This window comes from Pygocentrus nattereri, chromosome 8 (genome assembly GCF_015220715.1).
Source record: "Pygocentrus nattereri isolate fPygNat1 chromosome 8, fPygNat1.pri, whole genome shotgun sequence".
NCBI lineage: Eukaryota > Metazoa > Chordata > Actinopteri > Characiformes > Serrasalmidae > Pygocentrus > Pygocentrus nattereri.
Genome location: NC_051218.1, coordinates 3018863 through 3038605, shown reverse-complemented (window position 1 = coordinate 3038605; position 19743 = coordinate 3018863). Strand labels below are relative to the sequence as shown.

Below are 19743 nucleotides of genomic sequence, written 5' to 3'. Positions count from 1 at the left end.
TACGATGGTGATAAATCCATAACACCCCACACATCCCTCTCCACGGTTTAGGAATGTTTCATATGAATGTTTCTAGTATTAAAGTCCACACTGAATAGTGAAAGGTGATTTGATTTTACTGCATTGTGCTCATTTTAACTGCTGGACATGTTGGAAAACATCTCCACGCAATGGACTAAACATGGTCCGAACACCTGAATGAATAAATAATAACCTACTGAACACACAACACCACACAGTGTCCATGGCTAAATGTATTTACTTACACGAGACACAAACACTGTGAGAACGCTTTAAAAACAAATAATCGACTAAAAAAAATGTCTAAATATTTTATTGAGACACTCAAATCAGACAAAATGTCTAGCGAAAACATTTTCAAGTATAATATTTATTCTGTGTTTAGACAGGGAACAACAGCCTGGCTGATGAGAGGGGAAGACTGAATTGGCATTATACGTCTGAAAACCAGAGATGCCCCTTTTTTATATTTACTGACATGCAGGGATGCAACTGTTAAGAACAAGTGTTAGAGATCTTAGACTGTGTTAGGACCACAGGTCAGTAGATTTTACAAGGTCGAGCATCCCTGCTGTGGAAAAGGATAGCAAAATAACACTTAAGTGACCCTTACGAAGGAGCTGGGCATCAGTGTCGGGGATTTGTGATGGGCCGTGGCTTGAGACTGTGGATAAGGGAGAGAATAAAGGGGGCGGGGGGGTTGGGGGGTGGAGAGCTTCATCGTCTCTGGTTCACCCCTGTGATGTTCTTCAGCTGTGGACGACACAAAGAAAAGGCCAGAACTTTATTCAGGATAACATTATAATCAATATACACTCACCGGCCACTTTATTAGGTACAGTTGCTTGTTAACACAAATAGCTACTCAGCCAATCACACGGCCGCAGCTCAGTGCATTCAGGCATGTAGAGGTGGTCAAGACGACTTGCTGAAGTGCAGACCGAGCATCAGAACGGGGAAGAAAGGGGATTTAAGGGACTTTGAACGTGGCGTGGTTGTTGGTGCCAGACGGGCTGGTCTGAGTATTTCAGAAACTGCTGATCTGCTGGGATTTTCACACACAACCATCTCTAGGGTTTACAGAGAACGGTCCGAAAAAGAGGAAATATCCAGTGAGCGGTCAGTTGTGTGGACGAAAATGCCCTGTTGATGTGAGAGGTCAGAGGAGAACGGGCAGACTGGTTCCAGATGATAGAAAGACAACAGGAACTCAAATAACCAACCAGAATCTCTGAGGAACGTTTCCAACACCTTGTTGAAAGTCTGCCACGAAGAATTAAGGCAGCTCTGAAGGTAAAAGGGGGTCCAGCCTTTTACTAGGTGTACCTAATATAGTGGCCAGTGAGGGTAAATTCCCTATCTAATACATTGTTTTGGACACATTAAAGGGTCAATGTCAAGCAAAGTTTCAACATGTAGTTCAGTCTACACTGTCCATATATAGGAACTAAGCTTCAAAAACAGATGTCATGCATCAGCCTATTTAGCCTATGGCTGTTTAGCTCCGCCCATTCACAGTGAAGTTACACAGCGTGTGAATGAGACACAGTACAGGGCAGCCAATCTGAACAGAGCTTAATTACATATATCAGTCTTAAAGGCACAGTTAAAAACAGCCTGTTTCATTCTGAAGGCATATAGAGGTGAAAAATGGTCATATAAAAATTAATCCATCTATTTATCCATGCGTCTTCCTCCCGTTCTCTTTCAATAGTCTGCACATACAAGGTGATCTCATACCGTTCAGTTTTTGCATTTACGGCATTTGGCTGACGCTCTTATCCAGAGCGACTTACAATTTGATCAGTTTACACAGGGAGGCCAAGGTGGTGTTGGGAATCTTGCCCAAGGACTCTTATTGGTGTAGTGTAGGGTGTTTACCCAGGTGGGGGATTGAACCCCAGTCTACAGTGTAGAAGGCAGAGGTGTTACCCACTATGCTATCCAACCAACCAGTTTTTGGGTGGCAAACTTTTATTCCTGCAAAATCCAAGATATTATTTATATCCATATATCATTTTTTTGCAGTACGGATAACAGAGATATCCTCATGACCTAATATCAAAACAGTTTTAGTGTTTTCAGTGCATGAAACATGGTCTAGAAGTTGATCCCAGGAGACGGCAACGTCTGAGCAATCTAGTTGAGCATCATCTACTGCTGTTGCATTATAAAACTCATCATAAGGAAAATTTGCCCTAATTATAATAAAATATTCCATATGACACTAAATAGTAAAAATATGAACGCTCTTCTGAAATAAGAAAAATGTAAATGTAATTGAGCACACCCACCAATAAATAAATAAATAAATAAATAAATAAACAATTTAATAAAACTTTTAAAACTACAAAAACCACAGCGCAGACTGATTTCATGAAACCGTGGTCCTTCATTTGCAGGCTGTATACGCAACTCAAAGAGCACTAACCGTAACTGCAGCTCCCATCAGCCCCTGAACTACAGCCTCTCCAGTCGCTTGCACCTGCAAACAAACGAACACCACCCAGGATGACAAGAGCAGCCCAACTGGAAACCTAAAGTCACCACAGTGCGCCATGAATCCATTAAACCTCTTGCTCTCTGTACCTGTTTGGCAGTGTTGGCCATGTTGACCACATCCCTGATGCGGTTGTCGAGGAAGACCCAGGTCTCTTCAAAGTCAGGGGAGGAGTCCTGCACCATCACCAGCTCCGTGGTATTGTAGATGCCGGTAAGCGCTGCTCTGCGGGTGTACCAGCTCATCTGAACCACAGCCAGCACATACAGTAAAAGAATAAAGGTGCATTGCTTTAACACAGAGAAGTAAAGAGGCAGCTGGATGTTTAGGAAAAGACAAAATAATGACATGAACTTCCTGAGGGTTACTCCAGAATACTCTAACGCAGAACGGAGGAGCCACTCACATCTGTGGAACGATCTCCTGCGTAGTACCAAATGTCATCCACCAGCGTGGACAGGTGCTTCAGACTTTCCGGGATGTTGTGAGGAAGCAGCAGTAAACTCATCGCCTGCAGAGACAGATATTAAGGACAGTCATAAACGTTTTAAACCAGATATGACTTTTTTCTTTCCATGGTAACAAACTGTGCCAGTCATTTTCTGTACTATTCGTATAAAAACATTTAGAGCTGGTTCCCCAGATCCATACGACGGCATTTCAGGGTCACGGCTAACAAAAATAAAAATAGTAGACTTTGAGAAGTCGTCATATTTTGAGAAAAGAAGTTGTAGCATTATTATTGGGGCAGTCATGGGCTGGACCTCGTGACCGGAAGGTCGCCGGTTCGATCCCCAGAGCCGACAGCACATGACTGAGGTGTCCTTGAGCAAGACACCTAACCCCCAACTGCTCCCCGGGCGCTGAGGATTGGGCTGCCCACCGCTCCGGGCAAGTGTGCTCACTGCCCCCTAGTGTGTGTGTGTGTATTCACTGGTGTGTATGTGGTGTTTCACTTCACAGATGGGTTAAATGCGGAGGTGGAATTTCCCCGTTGTGGGACTAATGAGGGTCGCTTAATCTTAATCTTAATGACATTAAATTGCCATTAATACCAGGAAAGGTGGCAATATTGTAGCCAAAGGCTTCGCGAATGGAAGGCAGCACCTCCTCGTGTTAAATGAGGGTCGGTGAGGAGTTAAAGTAATACTTTCATAAGGATTTCACCCATAAAGAAATACTCCGTCTCCCCGTCTCTCCTGCACATCAGCGCCAGCCTGTCATTAGTATGAGAAACGGCTGAGCAGGAAACTGTTTAACTAGAATAAAGAGCCAGACGGACTCGGAGGAAACCGTCTGTCTGTCTGTGTTGTTGAAGGAGAATCTCAGGGAGGGTCGTCTACGTGGCTGTCGGGGCTACATCTCAGGAAGTTTCACAGACAGTGAGAAAGACAATCAAAATGATCCGGAGAGACGGGAGTACGGCAACCAAGACCCCAACGTGTTATGGCAGCCCACCTACAATTAGCCCACTTTATCCTCAAAATATTAGACTTTTTTTTCTCAAAATATTACATTTTTCTAGAAATATTACACATTTTTCTAGAAATATTACACATTTTTCTAGAAATATTACGCATTTTTCTAGAAATATTACAAAATTTTCTAGAAATATTATGCATTTTTCTAGAAATATTACACATTTTCTAAAAATATTATGCGTTTTTCTAGAAATATTATGCATTTTTCTAGAAATATTATGCATTTTTCTAGAAATATTACGCATTTTTCTAGAAATATTACACATTTTCCTAAAAATATTATGCGTTTTTCTCAAAATATTATGCATTTTTCTAGAAATATTACGCATTTTTCTAGAAATATTACACATTTTTCTAAAAATATTATGCGTTTTTCTCAAAATATTATGCATTTTTCTAGAAATATTACACATTTTTCTAAAAATATTATGCGTTTTTCTCAAAATATTATGCATTTTTCTAGAAATATGACAAATTTTTCTAAAAATATTATGCGTTTTTCTCAAAATATTATGCATTTTTCTAGAAATATTACACATTTTTCTAGAAATAGTATGCGTTTTTTTCAAAATATTATGCATTTTTCTAGAAATATGACAAATTTTTCTAAAAATATTATGTGTTTTTCTCAAAATATTACGCATTTTTCTAGAAATATTACAAATTTTTCTAGAAATATTAAAAATTTTTCTAGAAATATTACGCATTTTTTTAGAAATATTACCCATTTTTCTTAAAATATGCATGTTTCTCTAAATATTATGTTTTTCTCAAAGTCGACCATTTTTACTTTTATTAACTGTGGCCCTAAAACACTGTCAGACCAGATTAAGCCTAAAGCTAATTCTAGCTTACCACTGGCACTACAAGTCTAAGACTAGACTACATCCATAGACGGGAAACCATGTATAAACCTCAGAGAGAGTGTTTTGCTTGTAGATAGCACCTGTGGCCATGTGTCAATATACGGAACCAACATCCTCAGTCGAGTCTCCACTGCATGTCTAAGGAAATCAGCCGTCTTCTTCTTTCTGAAACAGACAGGACTCATAAATAAGTCAGACTACTCGACGAATCTACACGCACGTCAGTAAAGATAACTCTGTGAACGCACTTACATGGGCCATCAATTCAGACTTCATTTTTGACATACGCTATATGGTCAAAAGTATTGGGACACACCTCTTGATCACTGAATTCTGGTGTTTTGTTTAGTCCCACTGCCACAGCTGTATAAAATCAAGCACCTAGTCATGCAGCCTGCCTTTACAGACATCTGTAAAAGCATGGGTGATTCTATAGAGCTCTCTGAATTTGGGGGTGGTGCGATAATAGGCCAGCATTGCAAGTCAATTCATGAAATGTTGTCCCTCCTAGATATTCCAGGATCCACTGTGAGTGGTATTATTGAAAAGTGGAAGCATTTAGGAGCCACAGCGGCTCGGCCACAAAGCGTCAGACCATGTAAGGTAAAGAGTGGGTCGTCGTCAGAGTCTCTGCTGACTCAATAACTGCAGAGTTTAACACTAATCTTCCGCGAGCTACGAACATTTTCGTAAGGGAAACCAGCGACCATGTAGCCCACTCCCCTGCTGTGAAGCGATTAACGCCCATTGTCTTGGTAATGATATGGAGTGCGGTGGAAGTGGAAACCCCCCATGCCCACCTCGAGCTCATACAACTCCCAAAGCACCTAACATGACACAACTTGAAGGTGAACTTCAAGTTACAACCCGAGTGTATATGTTACCGATCCGACAGCGCGACGGAGAATCTGTAGAATCGTGTTTCAAAAGTTCTAATTCAAGGGCGCGTAGCAGCGACGGACGGAGCAGTGGCGATTTCTCTAAGACTGCCAGGGAAGCTCAGCTTGCCCTAAAATGTCAAACATGTTCAGTTGTGTTAACATTTCATTCACTACAAATGCGTTAAAAGCTGAGTGTCTTTTCACTTCAACAGGACCGCTCATTCAAACGGGACGTCTTTTTCATTGCTTCGAAACTCGCCGGTCATTGGATAAATGCCACGATTTTGTCCCGCCCCCGAACGCAGAGCGTCTCTGTGGTGAACGGAGCTGTGGGCGGGTCTGGACGCGGAGCTTCTGCAAAATGATTGAAGGATCAGACGAAAGGCTGCATCCTGTTTTGATTGACAGCTATTTTTACCCATTTACGTCAAAAGACAAACTGCAACCCATTTCTTGGCGTTTACTTGGTGAAATTACTTGTGCATTTCCGTTGTTCATTGTGTAAATAAAACACACTCCTAGTATTTCCTTGTTTCAGTTTAACATAATTTCAACATTTCCTTGTACGAGTTTAATTTCGTTTCGTTAGTTTGTTCAGTCAGTCGTTCATCCTCTGTGAATTAACATAATAAAGGGTGATGTATGGTCCTGCTAATTGCTGGCAAGAAGGAGGGGTGATGTCCTGAGGATCTTGAAATCTCAGGAGGGCTAGTGTTAAAACTCCTCAACATCAGCACAAAAACCACGTGCCAATCTTTATCTGATATACTGGGTCGGACTCTCGAGCATCGCCTTGTTCAGTGTGTTCCCCGCCCACCCACCCAGATTTTGTTTCTATGGCCGCTCTCCTTGCTAGGAAACTTATTCTTCTGAAGTGGAAATCTCCCGTCCCCCCTTCTCGCTCTGTGTGGATCTCGGACTTGTGTAATGTTGTGAAAATGGAGAAGGTTCGAAGCGTTAAGTCGGTTCCATCCAAAGAGTTTATAACACTTAGAACCCTTTTTCTGATTACCTAGACAAGTTGTCTTCATTGGACCTCCCTTAAAATAATATTTCAGGGTTTAAAGTCCATCCATCCATCCGCTTCTCCCTCAGGGTTGGTACATATTTATCTATCACTGTTTCTTATAAGTTTAATATCCTTTTCAAGTTGCTTCGAATGACTGACGCTGGCATTTGGATTTTTTTTTGTTTCTTTGTGCATTTATTTATTTAGATTTTAGCAATTTTGTTTTTTTTTTCTTTTTTTAACAACGGTCTTGTTTTGTCCTTTTGTCTTTTCGCTGTTGCTGTGTGTGATTTGTCTTGTTATAAACCCAATATAAAGATTATATATTAAAAAAAAAACGTGCCAAGAGCTTCATGGAATGGGTTTCCATGGCCGAGTAGCTGCATGCAAGCCTTACATCACCAAGCGCAATGCAGAGCACATATGGAGTGGTGTAAAGCACCGCCACCAGACTCTGGAGCAGTGGAAATGTACTCTGTGGACCGACGAATCACACGTCTCTACCTGACAGTCTGATGGACGAGTCTGGGTTTGGCGAATGCCAGGAAGACGTTGCCTGCCAGACGCCATTGTGCCAACAGTAAAGTTTGGTGGAGGAGGGATAATGGGTTGTTAAAAAGGGTTGTTTTTCAGGGGTTGGCCTAGAACCCTCAGCTCCAGCGAAGGGGAATATTAATGCTTCAGCATAAATTTTGGACAACTGTTCCTGTCCAACTTTATGGGAACAGTCTGGGGAAGAACCTTTTTCTGTTCCAGCATGACTCAGCCCCAGTGCTCAAAGCAAGGTCCATGAAGGCATGACTGGGTGAGTTTGGTGTGGAAGAACTTGACTGGCCTGCATAGAGTCCTGACCTCAACCCCGTCCAACACCTCAGATTTAAATCATTACCATCTAAACTTATATCAGCGCTAACCAGCTCCTCCTTCTTAGTTGAACATTGAGCTATTGTTAGATAAACGGCTCGACTGAAATCGCACACTGCCTTCATTTATCCGGTGACCGTATCAGCAAACTGGACTTTTTTTGAAATATTGCAGGACAAGACAGCGGCAGAGATGCTTGTACGTCACTTACGACACTAAACTTCACCGTGGTCGTGGTGACCACTGCTTTAGGGCGTAATCAGTACTCACTCTGCTTGGCCAAGCTGGACCTGATTATGCTCTTCTGCCAGAATCTCCGTAAGCTGGACGTTACACTGGCCGACGAAATGCAGCACTAAGTCTCCTGCACCATTATCGAACATTCCTGCAGAAGCAGCCGACAGGCCGAGGGTCTAGAATGCAGCAAAATAAAAAAGTTAGATGGCAAATGTCTTTAAACCAGTCAAGCTCACAACATACTCATAACCAGTTCAGCTCACCTCGGCTCCAGCTGCAATGGCTTCCACAGTCCAACCATGCTGAGGGACGAACTCGAGCGCAGCGGTCAGGATGCGAGCTTGGAGCTGATCCTCTGTCTCGTAATCTTCTGCCTGTTCGCCACTTTGATCCTGATAACTGAACAATAACAGGCACATCATGACTGAAAGTAAAGCTCATGTGTCAATCGCAGCAAACGGCATCAATCAGTGAGCTTGCGACTGCGATCAGTGACTTTGCAGCTGCTGTTCAAGGCATAAATGAACTTTTTCAGGGAAAACGCGCTCATCTGGGACTGCAGCGACGTTACGACCAGGACTGGCGAAGTTAACATGTTCACAACGTATTAACACAACCAACTGTTGTTTTTAAGGTTAACACATTTTCCTAGTTTTACCCTTTGACCAGTTTGTAGTAGTGGAGGCTGAAGCCCGGCTGCAGTGCGCTGAATGGTGCCAGGAGAGAAGCTATGAGAGAAGCCTTCTTACGCAACCAGCTTTTACAGCTTTTAAAAGAATTTTAAAGCAAAACCTTTGGCAATGTTTACTGGAGAACTATGGACAAATCAACAAGCAGCAAACCAACAGCAAAGTGGATCTATAGGTCCCCTTGAGACCCTGAGCTCTTCAAATGAGTGGGTACAAGTGTGGAGGAGTTTGCTATTTACTGTATATATGAAATATTTTACATATTATACACACACACACACACACACACACACACACACATACATACATACATATATATATATATATGTATTATATATCCTCATTGGTTGGAACATGGAGCCACTGTTCATATCACCCCCACAGATCTTGAGATCTTGGAGTGTACTACAATATGTCAGAATAACTATATAATAATAATAATAATAATAATAATAATAATTTGCATTTGGACATTTTAGTGCATTTCACAGTGTCTGGTAATAATTTTGTTTTCCGGAAAAACTGGTTATAATTGGGGTTGCATTAACCTCCATCCTCCACTAAATGATGGTTGTCCAGGGGGCGCTCTCATCCCAGGAAAAACAGAGGATTGTATTTATTTTAAGGTTTGTAAACTTTTAACTTTCTTTTTTTTTTAATGAACGTAATGCAACCAAGAATTCAACCAAGGATTTAAATGTGCCATTCTCACTGGTTACATCCTAATATTTACCAGAAACCTTAAATAATAATAATAATAATAATAATAATAATAATAATAATAACAACAACTTAATTTTTAAGACTTTTTTCATAAGGTGAACATGACAGAGTGCTTTTGTTTTTATACAATGCACCAGCTTGTTTCCATAATCAATATTGTTGACCGTTCTGTTGGTCAGTCACTGCAGCCCTAATATGTAGTCCGATAATGAGGCAAACCTGACTCGAGATCATTCTAACATGTGATACAGGTGATGCTCTGTGCAAAGGTATACCGACCTGGTGTTAGGCCAGGGGTCCTCATGCTGGGTGCCGGGGTCAGAAGCAGAAGCCTGCTCTGTGGAGAACGTTGATGACCCCTGTCGAGGCTCCTGGGCCTGGTAGTGCTCATGGTGGGACGGAGGTGGTACAGTCTGGTCACTTTTGGAGTCACTGGCAAGCAGGGCAGCACGATGAAAGCCACGTCTCAAACCGCCGTACAGGGAAGCTGGGCAGGTCGTAGCCACTACTGCTGGGAAGGATTACACAGAAAGCAATTACGCAGATTACGGCGTGTCTCACGGCTTCACACTTGACTGAAAAACGCCTCATCAAAGCAACTGCAGAGCAGCTCATTTAAAGGGGATTTATCAAGACTTCCACACGTAATTCAGAGAGGTTTGATGTGACATGGTTCATTTCAAAGAAACTCAGATGTCTTTACAGTGGTGGTGATAGGAACCAGGCGTCACCACGTCCACTTCGCAAATAAAGCCGTTTTATTTACTCTACAAAACCACCAGTGAACCTACAGGTGAGGTTTTACCGTGAAACGCCGACGGCGGTAAAACAGATTTAAGGCCAAACCTCATCTTAAAACAGGCGGCGTTCTCTGACTTTGCTCGTTTCTATTCAACAGAGTTTTTCACACTGAACTTCATTTACACCTTCATCTTAATCACGCAGAGCTTTGGAGAATGTGCTGGAATCGCCCTTTACCCTAAAGATCATTTCCATTATTTATTCAGGCGAGAGGCACTGAACTGCACACCTAAATCTAAGAGCTTCAAAAGGATATTTATGTGTGTGTGTGTGTGTGTGTGTGTGTATCAGTCAACAAGAAAACACATTCTAATATAAATACATATTTCCTACTACATAAAAAATAGACTATTATTCAATAGTGCAGACTTATGTGGTGGAAAGTAAATGTACTATAATTTACGATAATTTACTATAATTTAACCAAATAATAACGACTGCACAAGTTTGATAACTTAATTGGGATTTTTTTTTGTTATTTCAAAGTCTCATCTCATGATAAAGTCAAAGTCTGGAAGCAGAATATAAGACAAACAGTAGACCATTATTATTATTATCATTATTATTATTATTATTAAAGCCAGTCTCTGGCGGTTTCCAAACACCAAACTCGTAAAGCGCGCAGGAAAGGCAGAGGTGGTCAGTAATCGGCCAGTAACTGGTCAGTAACCGGTCAGTAAGCGGCCAGTAAGCGGTCAGTAACCGGCCGTTCGCTCTCAGCGGCGGTTCTGAGCTGCTGTGTTTCTGTTTCTGTCCTTCATGGTCACCTTGCCCGCCTCGGCTCACACACATATCGGGCTCTGCGCGCTAAAGCGACCCGGAACCTCGCCAGAAGAGCGAAGAACGAACCGCGCAAAACGCTGAATTAGCCATGATCCAGACTCACTGTGCCCGGCTTACCGCTGCCGAGCCCCCGCAGGCTCCGCACGGCCCGCAGGCTCCTGATCAGCGCCGCCATGTTACCGCGGAGCGACCGCTAGCATGCTACTGTTAGCCACGGGGTGCACAGCGCGTCACCGCCGCGCGACAGTTTCGCATACGTCCCATTCAGGATCATCAGCCCTATACCCTACTCCCTACACCCTAATCCCTATGCCCTACTCCCTACACCCTAATCCCTATACCCTACTCTCGATGCCCTACTCCCAATGCCCAACTGCCTATACTCTACTCCCTACACCCTAATCCCTATGTTTTACTTCCTATACCCTACTCACTATACCCTAATCCCTACACCCTAATCCCTATGCCCTACTCCTCAATCAATCAATCAATCAATCAATCAATCAATCAATCTCACCGATATGTTTCTTTTTTTATATAGTAAACGGGTTTCGGGCAGCAGGGGGCGGGGCTTTACTGCTAGAGCGGGATGATTGATGGGCGAGCGGGGCAGCTGATTGGCTGTTGGCGCTCACTGACGTCATGGACGTGCATGAGGCAGCGGTTTAAGCGCGTATAGCTCGAGTTTAAAAGCGCTTAAAAATATAACAGCGGCGTTAAAGTGTTTACGCCAAATTACGGCATTATTTCACATTAAAATGTTTCAGCATTTCTAAACTATGATTTTGCTCAAACGCTCCATATCAACCCGTTCATTTTGGGCTCGCTCGGGAGCGCCCCCTAGCGGAATTCTCCTCAGGCACGTCATTTGAGTGCGACTGAAGCGGTCAGCGGAGCGCGGTCGGAGCGTCGCTGCGGATAAACAGTGAGTGTTTCCACTAATTTGGCCTTTTTTCTGACTTATTTTGACCCCCGTCTTTTAGAGGCGGTTACTGACAGAGGCGCAGGTGGTTTTAGGAGGTGCTGTTTTGTTGTTTATTGCTGCTGCGTCACCTTCACAGCGAGGCTACGAGGGAGACCAGATCGGCTCCGTCGCAGAACTGCCGACGTCACCGTCTTTATCGGATATAAAACTCGTATAAAACTAATTTTCGCGTCGTCACGTGTAAATTCCGTCCGATCAGAAAGGCAGCTGCGGGTTCGACGAGGTAGAGACCAGTGACGGGGCTTCTTCTCCAGCTGTTTGTTCGAATGACCCCGGTCCACCTTAAATGGTGCAGCAGTTACACCATCCATTTAAGGTGGACCGGGGAGTTTGGAAGGAAAAGCTGGCGGATATGAAGCCTCGCAGATCGGAGAGGCGACTAGAAACGATGAAGACGTATGAGGCATTAAAGGGACACTCCAGGCAAAATAAAAGTTGTAACAGAATCTCTACATCAGTTGTAAACATGCCTACTCGCTCGTGTCCTTCAGTGCTTCTACTATAGTCTGAAAAATAAAATAAAAATAAATATAATCACTCTTTGAAGTTCTCTGGCATGAGCATGAATGTCTGTAAAAATCTGTTTGGAATTGCCTTTCAGACGGTGTCCAAATGTGTGTGTTTTTGGCAGTCCAGCCTATCAGTCCAGACTAATCAATATGGATATGCCAAAAATCAGTAATAATAAATGGTGCCATCACGTTGTGAACCCAGTATCTTGAATCAGTTCAAAGAGTGACCTCAGCATTTCAAAGCACACTTGGTGCCAGATTGAACTAAATGCCCTCTCTCTGTTTTGGGGTCCTCTGTATTGTTAATCCTACCACTAACGACGGGAAAACAACCCTCGCGGTCTTTATCTTTGTGATGAGCTCGTATGTTTGGCCGCTGTGACTGTGTGCTGGTTGTAATAGTCCCCATTGTGGTAATGTTTTTGTGGGCAGGTGGCCATGGCAGACCTTGGGCTGAAAGCAGGAGATAAAGTGCTGCTGGTATGGACTCAGCCGTCCTCCCCCACAGCCTTGAAGGAGTTTGCGGAGAGCGTTGGGGCCGTAGTTGGCAGCCAGAGCCTGGTGTCACTTGAGAACCTGGAGAGGCTCCAGCTTTGTGAGTTACCACAAAAGGGTTTCTGTGCTTGTTTGTTTGTTTTTAGAGTTCCCGAAGGCCAGGAGACCAGTACTATCTGTACAAATGTACTGTGGGCTTTTCTAACTTCTCGTCTTTTTTCCGTTTTGTTTGTATTTCTCCATAGCAGGCTTTACTGGAACAAACGGACCATTTTAAGCAGACCTTCTTTTTGTTTCAGCTTCTCACGCTGGTTCGAGTTATGACTGGGTCCTCTCAGGACTTCTTCCAGACAGCGCTCCGATTCACAGCTCAGAGACTCTGGCAGAGATAGCCAGGGTCATGAAACCTGGTGGGAAGCTTGTGCTGGAGGAGCCAGTAACGGGTGAGACTAATGGAGATGAGGAGATCAGTTTACCGAAAACTAAGATGTTAACTCAGAGGAGCTTAGTCGCTGTGACTATTCCATCTTTACTACTACTACTACTACTACTACTAATTATTATTATTATTATTATTATTATTATTATTATTATTATTATTATTATTATTAAAATAGCTAGAACAGTGCATTTCCTGAAGAAAATGCAGAGTGATTGTGAAGCTAAGCAATTTGAGAACGGTTGCTAAGATATCGCCAGGTGGTTGCTATGGTGTTCTGTGGTTACAAGGGTGTGGATAGGTAGTTACTGTGGAATTCCTGGTGGTTGCTGAGGTGTTGCTAGGTGGTTGCTACGGGATCCCAGGTGGTTGTTAGGATTTTGCTAGAGAATGCTATGGTATGCAAGGTGGTTACTAAGATGTTGTTAGTCAGTTGCTATGACACCCCAGGTGGTTGCTAAAATGTTGCAAGGCAGTTGCTGTGGTGTTGCTAGGCGGTTGGTATGGTATCCCAAGTAGTTGCTATGCCGTTGCTATGGTGTCCCAGGATGAGTTAGTGGACAAAAATCTGAAAGAAAAACAATAATAATAATAAAAAAGCACATACATTGGATAAGAACAGTGTTGCGTATTGCTTTGCAAATACTAATTACTCAGTTAAGTTTCAATACTTGATACAATTCTGCTTCTCAGTCAGTTGCAGTCTGATGTGCACACCCATGTTTTTGTTAGTTTGCATATGTAGCATTTATCTTGTTGATTGTTTTATTAAAAGCTTCCTAATTTATATACTTTACAATAGGGTCTTTGAATCAGTGCTGTGCATTGGGTGGCATAGATGTGTAAAGTCCTTTATTGTTTGGCCTTTTTAAGTTCAAAATCACAGGCAGACTGCAGACTGTATTTTAATAATCAGTAGTGACAGCCTTTGTTGTAAAGCTTTTGCAAGCACATACCACGTCATTACACAGGATGTGTCAGTTAACTTGGCAGACGTCTAAAATAAAGTTAATTAATGGATCTTCCTTTCATTTGCAGGGTCGGAGGGGAATGGCATTAGGACAGCTGGTAAGCTGGGGTCAGCCCTTAAACTCTCTGGTTTCACGTCCGTCACTGAGGTGAGAGTCCACCTTCCTAATGATTGACTGTCTATGTGCCAGGTGAGACATGCAGACTAACATTCTGTTAAATCCATAGGTGAAGAGTGAAGCCCTGAGCCCGGAAGCTGTCTCAGCCCTTGGCCAGCTGAGTGGTTTCCAAGGCAACTCTCTGTCCAGGGTGCGCATGTCTGCCTCGAAACCCAACTTTGAGGTTGGGTCCTCTTCTCAACTGAAGCTATCATTTGCAAAGAAAGCCCCCCAGACAGGTGCGTCTTAACTTGGATTAAGCCTGGTCTTGAACTAAACTGCATTTTGAACATTAAGAGTCCCATCTAGTCCAGGTTTAGCCTTAATCTGTGTGTGGGAATTTGGTCCGTAGTGGAATAGTGTGACATTTTCTAAACCTCGCTGTTATATCTTCCTCAACAATGTTGTTAGTGGATCTACATGACGGACTCAATACCAGCCACGTTCTTGCTTTGGCTCTTCTCTGAGACCCGTATCCACATGTTATGTCATGTCTTAGAGATGACGGCATACACCTGACACCACACTGTGGAAATAACCATAAACACTGGTTAGAATTACAGAAAACACCCAGATTCACTGACAGACTTCCAGATCAGTGAAACAAAACGTGACAGAAAACCCAGAAACATCCATTTAATCACACCATGTCTACAGCTAATCATTATAATTGAATTGTCATCTAATTCAATCACTGTTCTTTCACAGACAAGCCAGCCCTCGATCCAAGTGCTGCTAAGATGTGGACTCTTTCAGCCATTGACATGAACGATGATGACATTGTAAGCATACAGCAAAAATGCATAAAAAGAGGGTACATAAAGAAATGAGTTGTCTTTCAGTCGTGGGTGCAGTTTTAAACTGTGTGAAATCTGAATTATGTGGAAATTTGAATTATTCTTGAAGAAAAACAAGTCTAGTATCACAGTGAACTCTCACCATTTGGGACTCACAGGGACATATATTTGTCCTCTGTTGTTCTTGGGTCCATGTTTCACGCTCATTACACTGTCTTCAGGCAGACGTAGCTTCCATGTGGCATATAATCACTGTCCCAAAACTTAAAGGAGACTTAGTCACTGTGACTATTCCATCTTTACTACTACTAATAATAAAAATACTTAATAGCTAGAAAGGTGCATTCCTGAAGAAAATGCAGAGTGATTGTGAAGCTGAAGCAATTTGAGAACGGTTGCTAAGATGTCGCCAGGTGGTTGCTATGGTGTTCTGTGGTTACAAGGGTCTGGATAGGTAGTTACTGTGGAATTCCTAGTGGTTGCTGAGGTGTTGCTAGGTGATTGCTATGGTGTTCCGTGGTTACAAGGGTGTGGATAGGTAGTTACTGTGGAATTCCTAGTGGTTGCTGAGGTGTTGCTAGGTGGTTGCTATGGTGTTCTGTGGTTACAAGGGTGTGGATAGGTAGTTACTGTGGAATTCCTAGTGGTTGCTGAGGTGTTGCTAGGTGGTTGCTATGGTGTTCTGTGGTTACAAGGGTCTGGATAGGTAGTTACTGTGGAATTCCTAGTGGTTGCTGAGGTGTTGCTAGGTGATTGCTATGGTGTTCCGTGGTTACAAGGGTGTGGATAGGTAGTTACTGTGGAATTCCTGGTGGTTGCTGAGGTGTTGCTAGGTGATTGCTATGGTGTTCCGTGGTTACAAGGGTGTGGATAGGTAGTTACTGTGGAATTCCTAGTGGTTGCTGAGGTGTTGCTAGGTGGTTGCTATGGTGTTCTGTGGTTACAAGGGTGTGGATAGGTAGTTACTGTGGAATTCCTGGTGGTTGCTGAGGTGGTTGCTACAGATTCCCAGGTGGTTGTTAGGATTCTGCATGGAAAATCGAGTTATTCTTTAAGAAAAACAAACTTACTATCACAGTGAACTTCCACCATTTGGGAAGACCCACCCAAATTTAGAAAGAAAATAATACGAGGTGACTGAGAGGGACATATTATCTGTCTTCGGATAGACGTAGCTTCCGTGTGGCATATAATCACTGTCCAAAAACGTAAAAAAACAGCTCTCCATTTTTTAAAATATCTTTTAAGCATGCCGGCTTCATGTTTATTGGACAGAAATGCTCCAACATTGCTTTGACTAAAATCTCTTTACATTAACTTGCATTAAAAGTTTTTGCTTTCTGCTGTTAAGTTGCCATTTCGTTGATTTAGTTTTTCTTTGGACCGTGACGATATGGTAGCATGCTCCATGAAACTTTGTGAAACTATTGTAATGCTTCTTTTACGCTGATGTAAGAAGAATTAAACGGCCCATTTCTAATCGTTCCCTTCTTTTTTCTTCTTCCCCTGAACTTGTGAGGTGTGACGTGTGTGAGTGAGTGCTTCAGAATAAGCACAGTCATTTTCATTTGGCCATTTTCCAACCTCTCTTTATCTCTTCGAATTAAACAGGCTGTTTCTGTGCCTTTAAGACTGCTGTATGTAAATTACCTCCAGTCTGATTGGCTACCCTATAATGTGCCTTATTCTGATGGTAGTCTGAGCTGAGCTGGTTTTTGTGGCACTCAAAAGAGGCTCTTTTTACAGCTTTCCATATGTAGACTCTATGGACTGGAAAGTGAATGATGCATTTAGAAACTTTAATAACTAAAGGGAAAATCTCCAACATGCTTCATGTTATCGACCCTTTAATTCGTTTTTTAAAAACAGCTTCTTGACGTTTTTCCTTTGAGGGATCATCACCTTTCAGCCATGGTTTACCCACGACTGGCAGCTTATTGCCAGGTTGTGATCTTAGTTTGTGTTTGGAGTATTTAGTTAAGTAACTAAACTGCTTGCTGAGATTTTGACACTTCAGAATTGTAAGTTTTTATTGAAATTTACACCATTCGGATACGCGTACATGTAATTTCACAAAGATGTGCCCATGTCTCTTCATAGGACTTGTTGGATTCGGATGAACTGCTGGATGCTGAAGACCTGAAGAAGCCAGACCCAGCTTCACTTAGAGCGTCCTCTTGTGGAGAATCAGGAACCAAGAAAAAGAAAGCATGCAAAAACTGGTGAGAAAGCACGATGAGCTCGGAGGAAAATCCACAAAAACATCGCTAAATTCAGTTCTACTGTGGCGTATCCTTGGTGAAAAGGCCTTCTTGATACGGAAGAAGCTTTGAGATTACCACTAAGTACCAGCAAATATTAATTAAAAATGTCTCATCTTCCCGGTAATACTGTAATGACTGATAACATGTTGTCCTCTGTCGGTGAAGCACTTGTGGCCTTGCTGAGGAGCTCGAGCAGGAGAGCAAAGCAGTGCAGAAAGTCAGCCAGCCTAAATCAGCCTGTGGAAGCGTGAGTGGTTGTCTTCTCAGCTCTGAACACTTGCATACAGTGTAACTGGCTGTGACTGAAGCCGTTTAATGGTTGTGATGTAATCTCATACAGTGGTTTTATGTAAGACCAGAGATAAATTCATGGTCTTATGGATCCAGAACATAGTGCTGTGTTCTACAGGGAGAGTCACTCGAAAGAGGCCCCTGATATTCTGTAAAAGCTCTTGCTTGGGCGAAACGATCCAACGAAATTCTTAACTTTTTCCTTCTCTTTGTCCTAAGCTTAACGTTGAGATAAAAGGTTTTGTTCTGACATTTTATATATATATATATATATATATATATATATATATATATATATATATATATATATATATACACACTATATTGCCAAAAGTATTCGCTCGTCTGGCCTTACACACATATGAACTTGAGCGACATCTCATTCTTAATCCAGAGGGTTTAATATGATGTCGGCCCACCCTTTGCAGCTATAACAGCTTCAACTCTGGGGAAGGCTTTCCACAAGGATTAGGAGTGTATCTATGGGAATTTTTGACCGTTCTTCCAGAAGTGCATTTGTGAGGTCAGACGCTGATGTTGGACGAGAAGGCCTGGCTCACAGTCTCCGCTCTAATTCATCCCAAAGGTGTTCTATGGGGTTGAGGTCAGGACTCTGTGCAGGCCAGTCAAGTTCTTCCACACCAAACTGGCTCATCCGTGTTTTTATGGACCTGCTTTGTGCACTGGTGCGCAGTCATGTTGGAACAGGAAGGGGCCGTCCCCAAACTGTTCCCACAAAGTTGGGAGCGTGAAATTGTCCAAAATCTCCTGGAGCTGAAGCTTTAAGAGTTTCTTTCACTGGAACTAAGGGGCCGAGCCCAACTCCTGAACAACACCCCCACACCATGATCCCCCCTCCACCAAACTTTACACTCGGCACAATGCAGTCAGACAAGTACCGTCTCCTAGCAACCGCCAAAACCCAGACTCGTCCATCGGATTTCCAGACGGAGAAGCGTGATTGGTCACTCCAGAGAACACGTCTCCACTGCTCTAGAGTCCAGTGGCAGCGCTTTACACCACTGCATTCCACGCTTTGCATTGCGCTTGGTGATGTAAGGCTTGGATGCAGCTGCTCGGCCATGGAAACCCATTCCATGAAGCTCTCTACGCTGTTCTTGAGCTGATCTGAAGGCCACATGAAGTTTGGAGGTCTGTAGCGATTGACTCTGCAGAAAGTTGGTGACCTCTGTGTTTGTAGAAGCAGTCTGCAGGCCTAGGGGCTTTATTTTATACACCTGTAGTCATGGAAGTGATTGGAACACCTGAATGCAGTGATTTGGATGGGTGAGTGAATACTTTTGGCAATCTAGTGTACATTCTTCTTCTTCTTCTTCTTCTTCTTCTTCTTCTTCTTCTTATCATTTTTGTTGTTGTGGTCAGTCAGTGCTAGCCATGGACACCTGAGTCCTTATATCTGACTTCCCATCTTTCATACTGAACTGAATTGATTACACTATTTATTGTCTTTTTTTTCTGCAGTGTTATCTGGGAGATGCCTTCCGGTGTGCCAGCTGTCCGTATCTAGGCATGCCTGCTTTCAAACCTGGTGAAAAGGTTGTTTTGGCAAACACACAGGTTGCCGATACATAAGGCATTCAGTCTCTTCACTGTCAGCCATTCCATTCATCGTGATTGTGCTTCGTTCCTGGATTCCTTCATCAGAACCGAACAGGGACAAAGCTGGAAGAACCACCATTTCTGTCATGAACTGAGTGAACGCCACTGAACAATGTAATATTCAGATTCAAACGGCATATTTACCAGTGCATATATATACGGATTGCCTTCTTAATAGCAATTTAGTTTCATTAATTTGTCAAGACACAACGACAAACTGACCGTCAGCTTTCGGGCTTGTGTTCTTATTCTTTGTAAACCCTTGCAACCACATCCTGAGTTTTGTTGTTCTCTATGTAGTATATAGAATAAAGTAATTCTAAGCAAAAATAAAAAAAAGGATATTCACACAAGTGTG

General features: G+C 42.7%; 2 protein-coding genes across 4 annotated transcripts; one reads left to right on the top strand and one right to left on the bottom strand.

Annotated features, from left to right (window-relative positions):
- Positions 1 to 317: 317 nt before the first annotated feature.
- coq9 (coenzyme Q9 homolog (S. cerevisiae)) lies at positions 318 to 11098 on the bottom strand. Of its 2 annotated transcripts, none has more exons than XM_017683711.2 (9): positions 10973 to 11098; positions 9551 to 9782; positions 8123 to 8258; positions 7893 to 8035; positions 4949 to 5033; positions 2928 to 3032; positions 2611 to 2766; positions 2453 to 2506; positions 318 to 774 (listed from the first exon to the last, which is right to left on the bottom strand). In XM_017683711.2, the coding sequence occupies exons 1-9, from the start codon at positions 11028 to 11030 to the stop codon at positions 739 to 741; spliced, it is 1005 nt and encodes a 334-aa protein (XP_017539200.1). In that variant the 5' UTR covers positions 11031 to 11098; the 3' UTR covers positions 318 to 738. The 2 variants fall into 2 exon arrangements, with proteins under 2 accessions (XP_017539200.1, XP_017539201.1); XM_017683712.2 differs by having other exon boundaries at positions 9551 to 9779; positions 10973 to 11095.
- Positions 11099 to 11698: 600 nt separating this feature from the next.
- ciapin1 (cytokine induced apoptosis inhibitor 1) lies at positions 11699 to 19738 on the top strand. 2 transcript variants are annotated; one of them, XM_017683713.2, is made up of 9 exons: positions 11699 to 11780; positions 12785 to 12947; positions 13147 to 13290; positions 14325 to 14404; positions 14484 to 14652; positions 15122 to 15195; positions 17311 to 17432; positions 17640 to 17721; positions 19248 to 19738. In XM_017683713.2, exons 2-9 carry the CDS (start codon positions 12791 to 12793, stop codon positions 19356 to 19358), a joined length of 939 nt encoding a protein of 312 aa, XP_017539202.1. In that variant the 5' UTR covers positions 11699 to 11780; positions 12785 to 12790; the 3' UTR covers positions 19359 to 19738. The 2 variants fall into 2 exon arrangements, with proteins under 2 accessions (XP_017539202.1, XP_017539204.1); XM_017683715.2 differs by having other exon boundaries at positions 12781 to 12947.
- The last annotated feature ends 5 nt before the right edge of the window (positions 19739 to 19743 follow it).